This window comes from Notolabrus celidotus, chromosome 19 (genome assembly GCF_009762535.1).
Source record: "Notolabrus celidotus isolate fNotCel1 chromosome 19, fNotCel1.pri, whole genome shotgun sequence".
NCBI classification, from domain to species: Eukaryota; Metazoa; Chordata; class Actinopteri; order Labriformes; family Labridae; genus Notolabrus; species Notolabrus celidotus.
In genome coordinates, this window is record NC_048290.1 from 8,441,473 (window position 1) to 8,457,964 (window position 16,492).

The 16,492-nt window shown below is 39.7% G+C and overlaps 1 protein-coding gene across 3 annotated transcripts in view; it reads right to left on the reverse strand.

Moving 5' to 3' along the window:
* The window catches only part of garnl3 (GTPase activating Rap/RanGAP domain like 3), an 80,783-nt gene that overhangs the window by 8,450 nt on the left and 55,841 nt on the right, over positions 1–16,492 (reverse strand). For 2 of the 3 annotated variants that reach the window (XM_034710079.1, XM_034710081.1), the window contains exons 14-27: positions 15,584–15,690; positions 15,381–15,496; positions 14,795–14,917; positions 11,010–11,084; positions 9,869–9,983; positions 9,709–9,735; positions 7,719–7,823; positions 6,781–6,897; positions 5,932–6,098; positions 4,661–4,819; positions 4,295–4,361; positions 3,616–3,723; positions 1,430–1,548; positions 826–961 (exon numbers count right to left, since the gene is read on the reverse strand). In XM_034710079.1, coding sequence (XP_034565970.1) covers positions 826–961; positions 1,430–1,548; positions 3,616–3,723; positions 4,295–4,361; positions 4,661–4,819; positions 5,932–6,098; positions 6,781–6,897; positions 7,719–7,823; positions 9,709–9,735; positions 9,869–9,983; positions 11,010–11,084; positions 14,795–14,917; positions 15,381–15,496; positions 15,584–15,690 — 1,541 coding nt within the window. The remainder of the gene's footprint in view (positions 1–825; positions 962–1,429; positions 1,549–3,615; positions 3,724–4,294; positions 4,362–4,660; positions 4,820–5,931; positions 6,099–6,780; positions 6,898–7,718; positions 7,824–9,708; positions 9,736–9,868; positions 9,984–11,009; positions 11,085–14,794; positions 14,918–15,380; positions 15,497–15,583; positions 15,691–16,492) is intronic. The other variant, XM_034710080.1, reaches the window with a different exon arrangement.

Here is a 16,492-nt window from a genome sequence, read left to right on the forward strand (position 1 = left end):
TCACATTTAAGTATCATTAGGTGCTTTTTGGAAAAGTTTTGTTAGAAGGACACTTAAAAATCCTGAGTTTGCTACCTGAAAGCAATACCTTAAAATATAACTTTCTTGTTGTCAAGAAATACCAAAGAAATAATAAATTCAGCAAGTTTTCTGCTCACAGATTTCATCACATTTGCTTGTTTCTCTGCGTTTCCTTCTTTGACCGACTTTGATTGTTGCATTAAGTCAGGAATACTTAATGCCACATATATAACTTTCAAATACTGGATATCTGATACCAAGTTTTAGGCTTTTTTAAGTACTTATTTATATGTACAAGTTATCGTGCTGGAATTAATCAAAGGCTGATTTGTCAGACTGCTTTGGAAATGGTCTGCCAAGGTATAAATGACCTGAATAGTTAAATCTGTCAGTAGTTTTATACAGTTTTAAGTACAGAAAAGTTGTTCAAAGAAAACTTTCCAAGCATCTGGATCATTTCCAGTGTTACCTTTGCACCTAAAATAAAGACACTTCCACTGTAGTAACAGACTAAATTAAGTCAGTATGAGGAGGAAATGATGGGAAAGATAAAGGCAATTAAATATCTTGCCCTTGAAAACTACACACAACCAGCTGTGAAAAAGAAGGAGCTCTAGGGGCAAAACTGCACCTTCATTGAACCTTTCTGCTGAGAAGAGTTTATGTAAATTGCTCAAGAGCTCTCAGCTAACATCGCAGCATCCAAAGTCAAACACGTCTGCAGGCAACGCGGACATTTGGGAACCTTTAACAGCGAAGCACTAAAACTAACATCCTCCGGTGCGCTCTCTGTGCAGGGCTTACCGTCACCAAGCGGCGAGGGGAACACAGGCATCTCGTAGCCTGTGGGCGTCTGCGGGGAACTCTGGGAACTGGTGTCTCTGGAACTGCAGTTTGACGCTGAGCTCACCGGAGCAGATGAAAGAAAATAGATGTCCGACTGTGAGCAGAGACAAAGAAGGAGTTAGAAAAGATGTAATACCAGACAGAGACTGCTGTGAAATATTTAGGGAAAGAAGCCGACTGAGAGGATGAAACATGAAAAAGTACAAGGTGCCTAAATGAGGATAGAGGAGGAGAAGGTATCTGTCTTATCAGGTGCACTGTGGTTTCTTTTACATTATCTCTGTGTATGAATTATGAATGCATTATTGCTTTGTAGCTTTGCAGATTGCCAGCCATATTTCCCACAAGAGTAATAAAGATTGATTGGAATGAGAGAGCTGAGACAGCTACTTTTACGACACAGTTGGGCCAGCTCACATTGAAAACACTCACAAGCTTAAAGGGCTCTTACTGTAGTGGACCTTGTGTGTTTTATTTTCACTCGTAATGAATTTCTACAATATAACAACTTAACTTACGACAGGTTCTGACACATAACAATAACATCGAAATTTATACTGACCCGTGAAGATGCTAACTGTAGCTCTGGGACCACTGCTGTGTACACGAGGTTGCCGTTGACCACCAGTCGGATCTCGATGGAGTCCGTTGTGAAGGCCAGGATGTAAGGGAATGCACAAACTGCAAAGACAACACCAGCATGATAAAATGAGCGGCAAACATTTTGACAAAGTTCTAATGGAAAAACAACCGATTGGAACATTTTTCAATTTGCTCAACTCCCACAATAAGAGACATTTAACACAGTCTCACACAGACTTGCATTTTGGATTGCCATCATTAGCCGTTGATATATGCAGAGAGGCACAAGAAACAAGCTGAGCAGCTCTCCTAGAGGCTCTTAACGCCCCCTCTCTCCTCTGTTTGATGTGAAATGTACGACAAGGTGAGAGCAAACTGTGGCACAACATAGATGACAACAGCTTATGCTAGGTGTTAGCATTTATCCACCTCCTAGTTAACATATCCACTGTGTAAGGAACAAAAGAAGTAGTTTTATAAAAGAGCCTTGTTTAATTTGACCCAGTGAAACTATGTGGAACGGTGACAATTAGATAAACAATTTTTGTAATGCAAATATTTTTTTGGCCACTTTTCAGGAGAGGAAAGAACTCTTTAATCAACACTAACATTTACTGTATTTGTCCTGTAACATTAAATGTATCTGCCACTGAAACACTCATCAACGCCTTCATCACCTCAAGACTCAACTATTGCAATAGCTTCCTCTACGGTACACCCAACACCCTCCTCAACAAAATTCTCCATTGGCTTCCCATCACTTCCAGAATACAGTACAAGATCCTCCTCATCACCTACAAAGCCCTCCATAATCTAGCTCCCTCCTACCTCACCGACCTTCTGCAACCATAAAATCCCACCCGCAACATCTGTTCCACCAACGCCAACCTCCTCACCCATCTCACCAAACCCAAGCACCGAACCTGGGGGGACAGGGCTTTCTCTGTCGCTGCCCCCACCCCCTGGAACTCTCTCCCCCAACACCTCAGACTCTCTCCCTCACTCACCAACTTCAAATCCAGGCTCAAAACCCACCTATTTAGAAAGGCTTTTGACATATAATTTTTTTGTTTGTTTGTTTTTGTTTGTTTCTGTTTTCGTTTTTTTGCTTTTCTTTCCTTTGCTTATCTATTGTATAATTTATTATTTTGTCAAGTGTCTTAAAGAAACATTTAAAGTGCTTTAATAAATAAAATGTATTATTATTATTATTATTATTATTATTATTATTATTATTATTATTATTATTATTATTTTAATGCTGACTGAAGCAAGATGCTTTTTGTAGTCACTCTTCTTAAAGGGTTTGGTCTTAAGTTCTCAGGGGAAATCTGGACCGAGTTGTTCAAAAAGTTTAATCTGGTTAATAGTGATCAAGATTTTGGCATTCTCTTTTTTTTGATTTCCAGGATCAGATAACCTCTCACTTTTGTTCCATTTGATTAAAAAAAAGAGAGAGAGAAATAAAGTAAAGGATAAACACTCTCCAGATGAATTGCGAAGGAAAACCCATCGATCCACTCTCTTGAGATTTGTCCCAAACTGTAAGCTTCAATCTGATCAGATTACCTTTGAAGAGCCAGACGCCAGGCTTTTAACATGCTAATGCTACACTACTGCGTCAATCAGCTGGCTGCTAAAGTTGTTGCTCCATTGTTTGGGTGCCAACCAGTTAACATACAGTGAGCTGACACATAGAACAGACAGAGATTGCATCTGGTTGATTTTGATGATGTTTTTGTTGTTATATTATTCAGGCTCATTGTAAATATTTGACTATTGTTGAGAGTAGCTGAAGCTGAGGCTCTCCATTAGGTCTCACACCTTTTGTTATTATGTATCAGAGTGTGTGTCTGAATATGTGTGAGAGTGTGTGTCTGAATACGTCCATGAAAGCAGGGAATATGGAAGAGCTACATGTTATCAACAGGGTCAGGGTTACAGGTTTAGTACCAACTGTGTTTCTTTTTGTTCCTTTCTGCATTCACAAAGACATCCACAAGCACAGACAAATAGGAGCGCACACAAACACACACAAATAATCACATCAGCCAATTGAATGCTTGAGACCACACATGGTGTTACCATGGGGACAGCAAGCCTCAGGCCAGGCCAGCAGGAAGTGCCGGATGGAGCAGGTGGAGTGTTGTTACTGTGGTAACATACCGATAGCGTTGGGCATCTGGTTCCAGCTGAAGTGGAAGTCTGAGGTGTTGGACTGGATCATCGGTGTGGAGCCGTTAAACGGACAAACTTTTTTATAATAGCAAATATCTGTAAGAGAGACAGGAAACGGGTTCAACTTTCAAAATAAAATACTTTTTTTCTTATGTTTGCTGAATTTATTTGCTTCTTTGTTTGTTTTGAACAACAGCTGATGGCCACATTATGTTGTAACTCAGAAAATATCAAGAGTAAATTGGAAACAGAGTCTTTACCAGAAAGGTAACCAGGCGGCCCCACTTGAAATCTGATTGGCCACCCCTGGTGCCACCCCAAAATTCAAGACTATGATGCCAGTTTATCCTCTCAGAGGTTGGACTTAACAGAAATTTAAAACATGTTGTGTTTCATGAAAACAGAAGGATAAATAAATCCTTATTTATGTATGCTTGCAAAAATACTTCATGCCACCCCTGCATTGGTGAAGGCCCCCCCAGTCAGAAAAGCTAGGCACACCCCTGTTTCTAATTTTTCTTCTCTGATTATAATATCCTGGGATATATTGTGGTATAATTTGTATTCCACAAAGGTGCAGTGGCAGAGTAAGGCTCAGCTTTGACAGCAGAGACACAGAACTGAGTCACATAACATCTGAAATATATAGAGTGGAAGGGAGACTCACAGTTGTAACACAAGAGTAGACCCGCCTCCCCGTCTTCATACACATCAATAGCTGCTACATAATTTACCTGCAGGCAGAGACGAGTCAGTGTAAGAGAAACATTTAGTACAAGGTTAGGATTAGGTCAGAGGAGACAAACTGCTTGTAAAAGAAGATGTCAAAGAACATGGTTCAAATCTCTGGAACACAGCACACAAATTTCTACGGTAATGTGTCACTTGTTTTGGTTCCTCTTGTAGAGGAGTAATGGTTAAAGCAGAATGTGTCCTCATTCATTTCTCCTCTCCAGCTGGAGGCAGTGAATGACAACATGTTGACTCATCCAAGCAGCCTGGTAATATTTGTGTATGTACATGTGTGCCTCACCCTGTTGGCGTCTACGTGGTGTAGCCTGTAGGCATCTCCTGTGCTCTCATTGATCAGGTCAAACTGATGTTTGTAGGCCACGCAAATCATGTTGTCGTTTTCCCCTGTCGGCCCGTCCACCAACGCCATCACCACCGGCGGATCACACAGACAGATCTCCTGAAAGATCAACAGTGTGAGATTGATCTGGGCGCTCTCATGCACTGATTAGTTTAATCACCAAAACAGAAACATAACCTATGTATTACTTTGAAAGCTTTGAGAATAGGGCTTTGAAACTTAAGATGTCCTTCTGACGAAGAGAGTTTCTTTAGCAGATATTGTGAAGGATCAAAGACTTTTTATTAAAGCTCCCATGGCGGAGGTTCAAGTCATAAAAAATGGAAATGATCATTACAGAATAAAGATAATCAATGTAAAGATAATCAATCTGTTCCCTGACTGCCCTGTTTGCTTTCTTTGGCCATAAAGAGTAATCACTTTAAATTTCAGTCAGTTTCATGAGCAGTTAAAAATCCCTTACAGGAGCTTTAAATGTGTAAATTTATGCAATTCTTAAAAGTCTACTTTATTGGTTCCATAAGTGATGATATTTGCTGTACCTTAGGCCTTTTAGAGTGTCTGACTTAGATTTAAAAATACTAAAAATAATGCAGACTAATTAGCTGTTAGCATTTCCTTTTTGCAGAGTTCAAAATATAAGTTTCACTTGATTACCTTGGTACTGAGGAAACTTAAAAACTGTACTTATAGGGTGTTTTTTCAAATTTTGAAGCTATTTTTTGGACTTTTTCTTGTTATGGACACTTGAAAGTAGAGATATCTTTAAAAAATTCAATTACACTAAATCTAAAAGCACAATTACAGTCTTGTGTCATTATATTTCATACAATACATCTAAACAGGAAAAAGAAATTACATTTTTTGGCATAATGTGGAGCGCTTCAGCTAGTAAAACCAACTTAATTGCCTCTAAGAAAAGCTCTGTCGCGCTACCTTTGCTTTTCACCTGTTCACTGTTATAAAAGCGTACTGTTTCTGTTTGTTTAGATCACTTGCTTGTACTTGTTTTTGTCCATATAACACAACATATATCACATTACATATATCACATACAAATTAATATGTACAGAGAGAAAATCATAAATTTTCTGTTAAAAAGTGACTTCAAGGGGGAGTCAACATTTCCTCATCCTCACAATTCATTCACTGAAGTGTCTGTTTTTTATGCATTTGTTTGTTTCCATTCATTCATGGAGACTCTGTCGTACCCGTATGTACTGAAACTCCTCCACCGGTGAGTCTGCTCCTGCTGCGACGGCACTGAAGCCTTCAAACCGGGGATGTTTCCTGGTGATGAGGAGGAGTTTGTTCCTGATGGCTGCTACTATCCTCAGCTCAGAGCTGTGGTGGGTGTTGATGGAGTACAAATGACAACCTGGGACACAGAGGGAGGGGGAGGGGAGGAGTGATTCGACAGATCGATGCATCCAGTACGGTCAGCTGGCCTTTCAGCAGCAGTAGCAGGAGAAGCGGCAGGTCAAAGGTTAGGTGTTTGCACTAGTGAAATGACCTTTTCAAAGGTCACAACATCTTTAAGTAAAGCTGATTAAATAATATTTCCCATTTGTGATTATGCATAATCATGTAACAAATGATTTGCATTAGATTACCAAACATATCCCAGTAATGTTTCAGGCTAAGATGTCAGAGAAGAAGGTTGACATCTGGATTGTTTGATGGTCAGATGGTTTGCCAACATCAACTAAGAATAAACAGATGTGCTCGCTAATTTAGAGAAAAAGCAAAAACAACATGAAAGCCAGATTTTAATTTGTCCTTCACTGAGTTTTCAGCAAAGAGGCCAAGCTTTTCAGACATTTGAAATTTGCTGGAAGATTTTATACATGGGATTAATTCATTTAACATTTTTTGAGTTCACAGCACTTCATGTAGAAATCTGATCGTCTAAATTTAGTCCCAAAGGAAGATGCGGACACACAATTGCGAGCCTATCTTCTAATCAGAGTTGTATTAAAGTGAATTAATCTATTTCATGTATGTTTTTCTCCTTGTGTGGAGTCTTTACTTTGTATATTCCTGCATGCTTCGTGTGTTACCTTTAGTCTTCTCCAGTTTGTTCTCCCGGCTGTCGCACTTGTTCCTGACGAGCTGCTTCTCCTCCAGGCCTCTCTTGAGCGCGCTCAGTCTGAACACATAGAGCCGAGCGTCCTTCCCTGGAAACACAACACGAAAGCCACATCCGTCTTGCATGAAGGTTACTCTCAATTTAACATTTGTGTCTTTTTTGAGCATCCTCCCATACTCGGACAACAGAGAGGATCACTCTCAGACTTCTGTCAGGTTTTATCAAAGCCCACGTGACAAATGTTTACACTGCTATGGAATTCTCACCATCAAAACAAAGTCTTTATCTGTCAATAACAGAGTTAGCTAATCATCTGTATGCAAATCTTTGAGTTTAAACAAACATAAGATGAAGTGTAGAGTGAGAAGTTGTGTTTTCTTCTATGCTTTCAGGTCTACGTGTTACATTTTATCAGGGTCTGCCCACTACAACTCCTCGCAGTCGATACAGTCCTACAGGATAAACAGACACACACCCTTTTGTACAGACACACACACACACACACACACACACACACACACACACACACACACACACACACACACACACACACACACACACACACACACACACACACACACACACACACACACACACACACACACACACACACACACACACACACACAAAAGCCCGGCGGGGATTGGTTCTCTATAGGTCAGCTTCCTTAGATCACAGCGAGAGATCGATGTGTTCACTCGGCCGATGGAGGTGGAAAGGGTAAGTACGTACTCAACGGCGCAGAGAGAGATGACAGAGGTGAAATAAGAGAGAAAAAAAAAGGAATAATGAGAAAAAAATGTGCGGTAAATACTGTCCTGTTTCAAAATCGAATGAGGGGATGAGACGGGCTTAGACAAGCAGGGAGGGGGTGGTGGTAAGGAGAATCTGATTTCTTTGTGTGTCTACCTTTGTCCGCCCTGGTGATGAGCAGCTCCTGAGGCTCGAGAACGTGCATCTGCTTCACCACCATGGTTTTGTCGAACACCTGCACTGGAGGGAGAGTCTGCGTCTCTGAAAAACAACAAAATAAGAAGAAATGAAATCTGACTGTGCAAAACTGAAAAAGTTCATCTGTGTCTAACAAAATGATTACAATAAAGGTGCAACCTTGAAAAGCCTTATGAAAAAGAAACCATATACTTCAGAATATGTTAAAGAAAATGTGAGTGAGAGACAGGGTGATATTTCTTATTTCATGTGTGTTGACTCCATTAGAGATGCACCACCTCTCACAGGTTTCTTTGTTTGTTACACCAAAACAGAGCGAACATTTTGCAAGATTTTGGAGGCAGTGTGCCTTTCAGGAAAGCAAACACTGGTCACTTGTTATTGGGGAGTGGCATGTGATAAGACCCTTGTGGACACAGCATTAAAAGGCAAACTTACTATGGACCCGCCCCTGCAATTTAACACTCTATTCTATTCTTATGACATGTTTGATCATTTGATTCTTTGGGTAAGATGCAAGTAGTGAGGGGCTAGTTATTATACTGTAGATTAATACCAAAGACATCAAAACTATGAAAGAACATATATGGAATTATTGAATTGACAAAAAAGTGTTACACAAAACAGAATATGTTTTATATTTTATATTTTGTAAAGTAGCCCCCTTTTTCCTTCATGACAGCTTTGCACACTCTTGGTGTTCTCTCAGTCTGCTCCATGAAGTGGTCTCCTGGAATGGTTTCTAATTAACATGAGCCTTGTCAAGAGTTCATTTGTAGAAAGACTTGCCTTCTTAATGTGTTTGAGACCATCAGTTGTGTTGTTCAGAGGTAGGGTTAGTACACAATGGAAAGCCCTATTTGACTACTGTTGTAATCCAGATTATGGCAAAACCAGATTATTTCATAGTTTTGATGTCTTCAGTATTAATCTAAATGTTTAAAATAATTAAAATGAATAAAAACCATTGAATGAGAAGGTGTGTCCAAACTTTTGACTGGTAGTGTATGTTGTGGAAAGAATCTCTTTATTTTTTATGCTTATTTGTGCGGCTTTTGATACCTTTCAAGTGATCAGTAGGGATGTGTGCATTAAGTAAACTAAGTTATTGTTGTCACTCTTGCTTGCTGGTACCAGATTTACTAGCCAGCTAAACTTCTTGATGATACTTTTATTATTGTAGGCCTGAAAAGTCATTTTTTGTGTCTAAGCTGGAACTGCAGCCACCCGCCACTGTCGGGGGCTGTAGTTCCAGTTAATGGCTACCTCCCTGATGCTTTATTACCTGACTGTAAACAAACACAGATGACAGATGACATCTCGCAGCGTGGCGCAGTTTGTCAGTATTTTGATCTAGAAAATGGATGTAAAATGTTGTATGCAGGCTGTGTTGTGTTAGCAGGACTGGAGTAATGTATAACCAACACACATGTGTGGCAAGGAGGACTGAAGGCTGGTGGTGCTAGCTCTACAAACATTAGCGACATGGGGGAAACCCATTTGACAGTGTTTACCTGCAGACTCTGAGGGCTCTGGCCTCTGTACATGATATACACGGTTAATAACCAAGCAAAACTGGAGCTTAAAATCTTCCTTTTTTTATAGTGTCTTCATAAAGATGTGTTCATTAATGCTGGATCAAGTGGATTAACTATGTAAGGCAGGTTTTGTGGAGGAAACAAAGGACCCTCTGAGGCTGAATTGTGCAGGTTTTTCGTTTTATTACCTTCCTCGTCCCTCCCTTGCTTGTTTTCAAGCACTCTTGTATACTATTTATCTCTCTGAAATAGTATTTAGCTCTGAAACCCTAAAAACCTTCAGGGGACTAAAGGCTTTTGTTGTCTTAATGCTCCATCTTACAAACAGCAGTCTAAAAAGAAACCAAAATAGCCAAAGGAAAACAAACTCTTAAAAATATGTCATAACTGAGTTTGAATCAAACACTCACCAGCATTGGGCAGAGCTGGATCAGGCCCTGAAACAAGAACAGCATCTTTATTATCAGCATGTCAGCTGTGGCATTCAGCTGAGCGCACTATTGAATGGACATGGATGGGTGGCTTCTATTTTGGAGGACATAGGGAGATATTGATCAGGGATGAGCTCACCATCCAGCAGCATGACCCCCGCCGTGTCCGTAGCAACCAGTAGAGACTGACCCCACGAGTCGGCACACACGATTTCGTAGGGGAATGTGCTGCAGAACGGCTGGGACTCCCATGGCTGCAGCATATGTGCACATACAAACAGGCAGAGACGCAGAGACACAGAGACACAGAGACATGTATTTAAACTGACATCTGCTTGCTTTTGTAGAATAAAAATAACAATAAACATCATAAAAAAACTTCAAAACACCTTTAAGATAAATCAAGCTTTCAAAAAATATATTGAAAAGTTGAACACTGACTGTGTATTTTCCTGTGATTTCTTCTTTTTTACACATTTTTTAAATATTTTTTTTTGTTTGAGAGACATGAGACAGGATTACACATTTCACAGTTATGTCAAGAAAGAAGCAGAAAATTAAGAAAGCAATACGCTGAGATATTTGCTTAATTTGGCTATTTTAAAGCTCAGGTAACACATTTTCAGCTTGTGTTGATTTTGGCACCCCCTGTGGTCAAAAGTATACTTCCTGTCTTTTTGAAGATTCCGTCTTGTACATGTGCCAATTAGGTTTAAAAATATATATATCCTGTTGTCTTTTAAAGTCAAACATAGTACACTGTGTACATCTTTGCCATGTAAAATGTGGAAAAGGCTGTTTCAGCAATGAGCTAATAATCTCTTCTAACGCCTACCCAGCAGCAGCAGATTTATACATTAAGAATTACCCTAACTTTAATGCTGATGTACACATTTGATTTTGTAGATTATGAATAATTATCTTTATTAATTTCAGTCTGTTTGATCCCAAGTTAAAAGCTCTTTACAGGAGCTTTAACAGGGTGATTAAAAAATATATTTAAAAACTGTCCTTTGAATAGTAAGAACACCATTAAGTCCATTCAGTCTATATTTCTATTAATGTCATTGATATGTTAGTTTATGTTTTGTTATTATACATTTTTTCAATCATTTAAGAGTGGATACATTTTTGCATCTAACAAGTGTCTCTCTCTTTGCCTTGTTGTCTGTTTGGAAATAATTCAGACAAAGAATCCGATTTTTCCACAACACTCAAAGAGAATATTATTCATGGGTTCAGATTTCCTGCAGTGAATCGTCTCAAAGACGCTCTCTCACCTCCTTTCTGCACAGGCCCGTGGTAACGAGGCTAGTCGGTGCGTCTCCTCTCACGATGGTCTTCAGCTTCAGAGCCTAAAGATGAAATAGCATTAGATATGACACACAGGCACACAGCAGAGAGACATCTGTCACTTCTGGATGCGTTGGCTTGCAGTTCCATCTGGAAGAAAGACTCAGATCATTTATTGAAGTTCTAGCGGAGACAGAACAATGCAGAGAGAACTCCAGTGAAAAGTCCTCTGTTTGAAACCCAAGTCAGAAAAGAACAACGTGTGACTAATAAAGCACTGCAAATTATATTACAGTGCTGATACTGGAGCAATACTGTGTATGTGGCATCTATTGTCACAGCTGTTTGAAGTGTCTAAGTATTTTAGTCAAATGGCTCCCAATGTCTGGTTATGTCCTCTCATTTTCATTTTTGGAGACTTTTCTCTGACCTTTGCTCCTTTTCTTTCACAGACAAAGATTTAACATGTTCTTATTCAACATGGTGACAGAGAATTAGAGCCATTTTAAGAATAAGGCACTTTTGAGATTTCTAACATAGTCATAAATTTATAAGAAAAAAAGTAGTAAAAGTCCTAGGTTCTCAAGGATGACATCATGAGATATAAAAGTCATATCTACAGGATTCATGTCACACATTTATGAGTAAAAGTCAAAATGTATGAGAATAATGCAACAAACATACATGAATAAACTTGGAAAAGTACAAGAACGAACTCTTAAATTTAGAACATTTAAGTCCTAATCTTATGAGAATAAATGTAACTATGAGAAAGCAGTTATCATTACAGGTTATGGTTATTAAATATGAATGCTAAAATCACATAAAGGGTGATATTAGAAGGGCAGCTAGCAGCCTGCACTAAAATAAGGAACCTGGGGCATCGTGTGCTCGATCAACAGCTGGTGCCAAAGCATACTGCTCTATGATAGACTGCCTTTCTTCAGAATGCATTGTTTTACACACTCTGTTCAGGATCCTGCTTCTTATGATAATGTGCTGACGTGCTATAATATTGAAAATACAGTTATTCATGATACCAGCTGGCTGATGTTCCCCTTTTAACATATAGGCCGACTAAAGACATACATTTTTTCTTATACATTTAGGAACTTATTTTGAAATATTTCACCTTTTTTATATTAAATGTGTCTATTCTAGTAATTTCATGATTTTATACTTGTATATTTAAGGCTCTATTCTTGAAATCTCAGTCTATGTCCTCTATAAGGAGGCTCTGAGACTCTCCTGTACAATATAGAGTACTTGTAAGCTTTTCATATGTTTATATTAAATGTTAAATATGGAATGAAGATGTGATGACAGCAGACAAAGTATATTTGTAATAAGTGCAGAATAAAGGTACATCACTGCATCCCTGTGTATAATGTGTCACACTAGTTTTCACACATATTACCCCGGCTTTATATAACTTGTCACCTTTGAAAATAAATCGTGTACTTGATGTTAATACGATGTCTGGATGAGACACATAAATCCTGGACCCTGCATTGAACCCAGGAGTGTCTGCTGCATGTGAAATGTGCCTATTAATGCATTACAATGAGGACAGCAGCAGTGTGAGCTTGTTGAAGTGAACACCTTGTTCTCTACCTCTCGTACATATGACCAGTCTGCTGCTCTTGCTTCCTTGTTTTCAGCTGATTTAGTCTGAGAGCTGTGACAGCAGCTCGATGAGGAGGACAGAATCTGGACAAGCTGACAACTATTAAAAAGAAATTCTCTATGAACAGAATAATTGATGTAATTGCTTCAAAATTTCAACCAGAGTTCATTTCACAGAAAAGCTAAAGCAGCAATCAGCTGATCAGGATGACAATCTCCAGTCAGCTGCTTCTATTTACATATCTGCATAAACAAGCCGTCTGTGGACAATAAAATCAACACCAAGTGGCAGTACAATGGTTCATCAGTGCAGCACACTCTAGAAATATCCATAAAAACACACATTCTCACTTATCAACATGAAATCATAGTGTGTAATCTGCTTACACAGAGAGTGAACACGCATAGGGACAGTTTAGTTGAGGACAAACGCCTTGTCTCTACAAATCAGAGTAATCAATGACTCGACACGTCTAGCTTCCTTTGTTTTCACGCTTTACAGCACGAAGTGTCGATGCCTGGGCTTCTTGTTTATGAGCACAGAGTGACAGAAACAAGACGAGAAAGGAAGAAAACACAGAGAGGGACAAAGGTAAGAACATGAAGATAAGAAACTAAGAAAACAAGAGAAGCAAACATTCAACCCCTACAACAAGTTAATTGTTCCCATACTGCCAGGGGTCATCTCAGTTCAGCACCACGGACAGTTCTCTACATGCTTATCTTCTTTGTGTTTCCAGACCCTGGTCCTTGGATGTTCTAATTTTATAACAGATACGTAATCATCATTACATCAGACCTGTAATGACTACTCCACTGTGGACTCAGTGACCACTTCTCATATCATTATTCCACCCTGACCCTCCTGGAAGCTGTTCACTGTCTGCTGTCTGTGGGGAATTACAGCTCTTTGATAACTTTATCACGGCACAGAGTCACAGAGGAGGAAGACTGCAGCTTCTCCTACGATAACATCTCACTTTGGTTCCATTCAGCAAACTATATTTAGCTTGTTGTGTCAAATCAAGAAAGAAATGCACTGGCGCCGGTGGACGACAATGAATGCAGCTGGAACACATACAAACATTGTGTCTCATTGTAACTGTAGCACCAGATTGAAGTGTTGCAACCATAGACTGTATAGTATCTATATAGAAGGGCTGTTTTGAAGCCTATCGTTGGCGGGTGCGATATTAGAAATGCTGAACACAACCTAACTTCTGTCAAGCTAGTGTGAAGTAAAGTGGCAGGCTACTGTGTGGTTTGCTAGTCTATCTTTCTTCCTCCAGGGTCATACCAGGATGCTGCACCTTAAGCGCTGGGTTCAGTCTGCAGCCTGATATTAATACCTGCAGCCTCTACTGTGTCACACAATCAAATCTGTCACATACCTCTCCGAGCCGGCAGAGTCTGTCTATAAACAATAACAGCTGTTCATGTGTACATTGGAACAGGTTTTGCATGCAGTAATTATTCCATCTGTTCTTCCTGGTTATCTGCTCCTGATACTTTCTAATAGAAGTTGCTGTTTGATACAGACACGCTGTGAAGATCAGCTGAAAGTCATCGAAATTTTGGGGATTTAGTGATGGAGTGAATATCTTTCTTTTGATGTTAGAAATCCCTGCACTCTCTGGGACAGTGTGATATTTCTGTGCATAAAAATAAGGAAACTTGAGAGGCTTCTGTCCTCGAAGTGGCTAACTAGCTGGTCTGAAGGTAAACAACAACAACAACAACAACAACAAAACATGCTCAGAAAACAGTCCAACTTGATCACAATTTCCTTAGCATGGCCAAACTCAGGGTCACAATGTCTGCAGGTCAACAATATCAAATTGGTTTGCTGAATGTGGCTAAGGTTAGCAGAGCTAGCACCACCAGCCTTCAGGAAACTGGAAGTTGATGAAAGACTTGGTTCGACAATGTAAGATTTGAGGACTTGTTTGAGCTTTAGATAAGCTTAGAAAAATAAAAATCTATTAAAAAATAAGGGATTTTGCCTTTCCATACTACAACAAAATAACAATGAATGCAGAAAAGACAGACAGGAAAATATCTATGAATACAGAGTATATTTAGAACAATATTTCCTATCATTCAAACAGTTTATCTGTGTGTGCGGGTGTTTTTACGTGTTCATTACCTGCCCTATCCTGACAAACTCGGCCTGCCGCGCCTCCTCTTTCTTGCGTGCCGACTTTGGAGACTCAGGCAGCACGTCACTGAAGGACCGCCGGTTCAACATGTTCTGGGGAGAAAAAGGGACCTAAACATAGAACACCAGCACCCAAAATGACGCATCCACACACACACACACAGACACAGACACACACATTCGCACATAGGGAAAAAGAAAAAGCAGAGAGGGGTCTTAGAGGCAGACCCTGGCAGGGGGTGAGAACAGCAGCTGTGAAAACTAAGTGTTGTTAGTAGCAACAGTAAAACGATTGAAAATAAGAGTTTTAAGAACAAAAGTGATGTCAGGAGAGAAAGAGAGAGAGAGAGGGAGAGTCCTGCTGAGAAAGTCAGCATTGCAGTGGTATCTTGTCGTTGTGGTGCAGTATGCAGAGAGAGACCGAGGGCTGCAGCAGAGTACAGCAGAACAAAGCTCAGCAGTGGATACTGTTGTAGAAGTGACAAGAGGGACACGGCTCGGACGGACAGAACGTTCATACATCCAAGAGAGGACAAGAAAAAGGTCTACACTGCTACTCAGGCTGCACGTGTACCTTGTGCAGGTCAGGCATGAGGTCTTGGTAGAGCGAGCGGATCAACATGTCCAAGGTCCGCTGTCGCTTCTGGGCAAACGTTGGCGTCTCCAGTGTGGCTTTCTCTCCATTGATTACTGAAGAAGAGAGAACAACATCAGAATCAAAGAAGATTATATTTTCTTGAGCATTTTTTAAAATTCAAGTCTTGTTTCTTTTCTTACGTTTGACTAATAAAAAGTCCCTGAATTCTTGGTGATCAGTAAACACAGGTGGAGATGGAAGAGGCGGTCCAAACAGTGGAACACTCTCTTCTGAGAATATCTTCAACCTGTGGAAAGAGCAGATATGTAACATCTTTCTTATTGTTAAACTGCATGCATGTATTTACTGATGGATCACATAACGAAAGTGGGACTCAGAATTTAACAAAGAGATATATATATGAAACAAGAAACAGTCTCATGACTATATTCCAAAGTTCAGGAACAAACAATCTTTGCTTCATTTGATATCTGGTACTGCATAATCTGGTAAATTATCAAGTGTTTAATTATGATATAAATGATATTAATCAAAGAGAAACAGCTATCATGATTACATTCTGTTCCTCGCTGTATTACAGCATATCAGACAGTATTATAGAGTAAAGTTGCTTTTCATTTAAAGTCATCACAGAAACAATCAAGGGGTACGTTTCTTATGAAGCATAAGATCTTTCCACACCCCTGAGAATGTCTAGAAAGTTTAAGGGCAACTTTGCCCAAAGTCATCCAAACTTTTTCCTCACTCAAGACCCTCACAGAGTGAAATTTACCCTGCTGGATAAAGCCTGGTTTATACTTCTGTGTTCTGCCGTAAGCCGAACGCTGTAGGTTTGAGTATCCCTGTTTCAGTGCAGAAATCTACTCACATAGCCTGACATGCACCTCCTCAGAAATGTGACTACTCAAAAAAAGTCTGATCAACTTCATTAAGTGCACAACGATCAAACTGGTAATGCACCAGTCACATGACATAGAAGTTATTACCACTGTTCACTCCTTTTCTGTACGTTTTCCTGACTGTAGTCTGTTGTGTTCTCACGTTGGCTCACTTCCACTTATCGTGAAGACTTTACCAAGGGTCTTGCT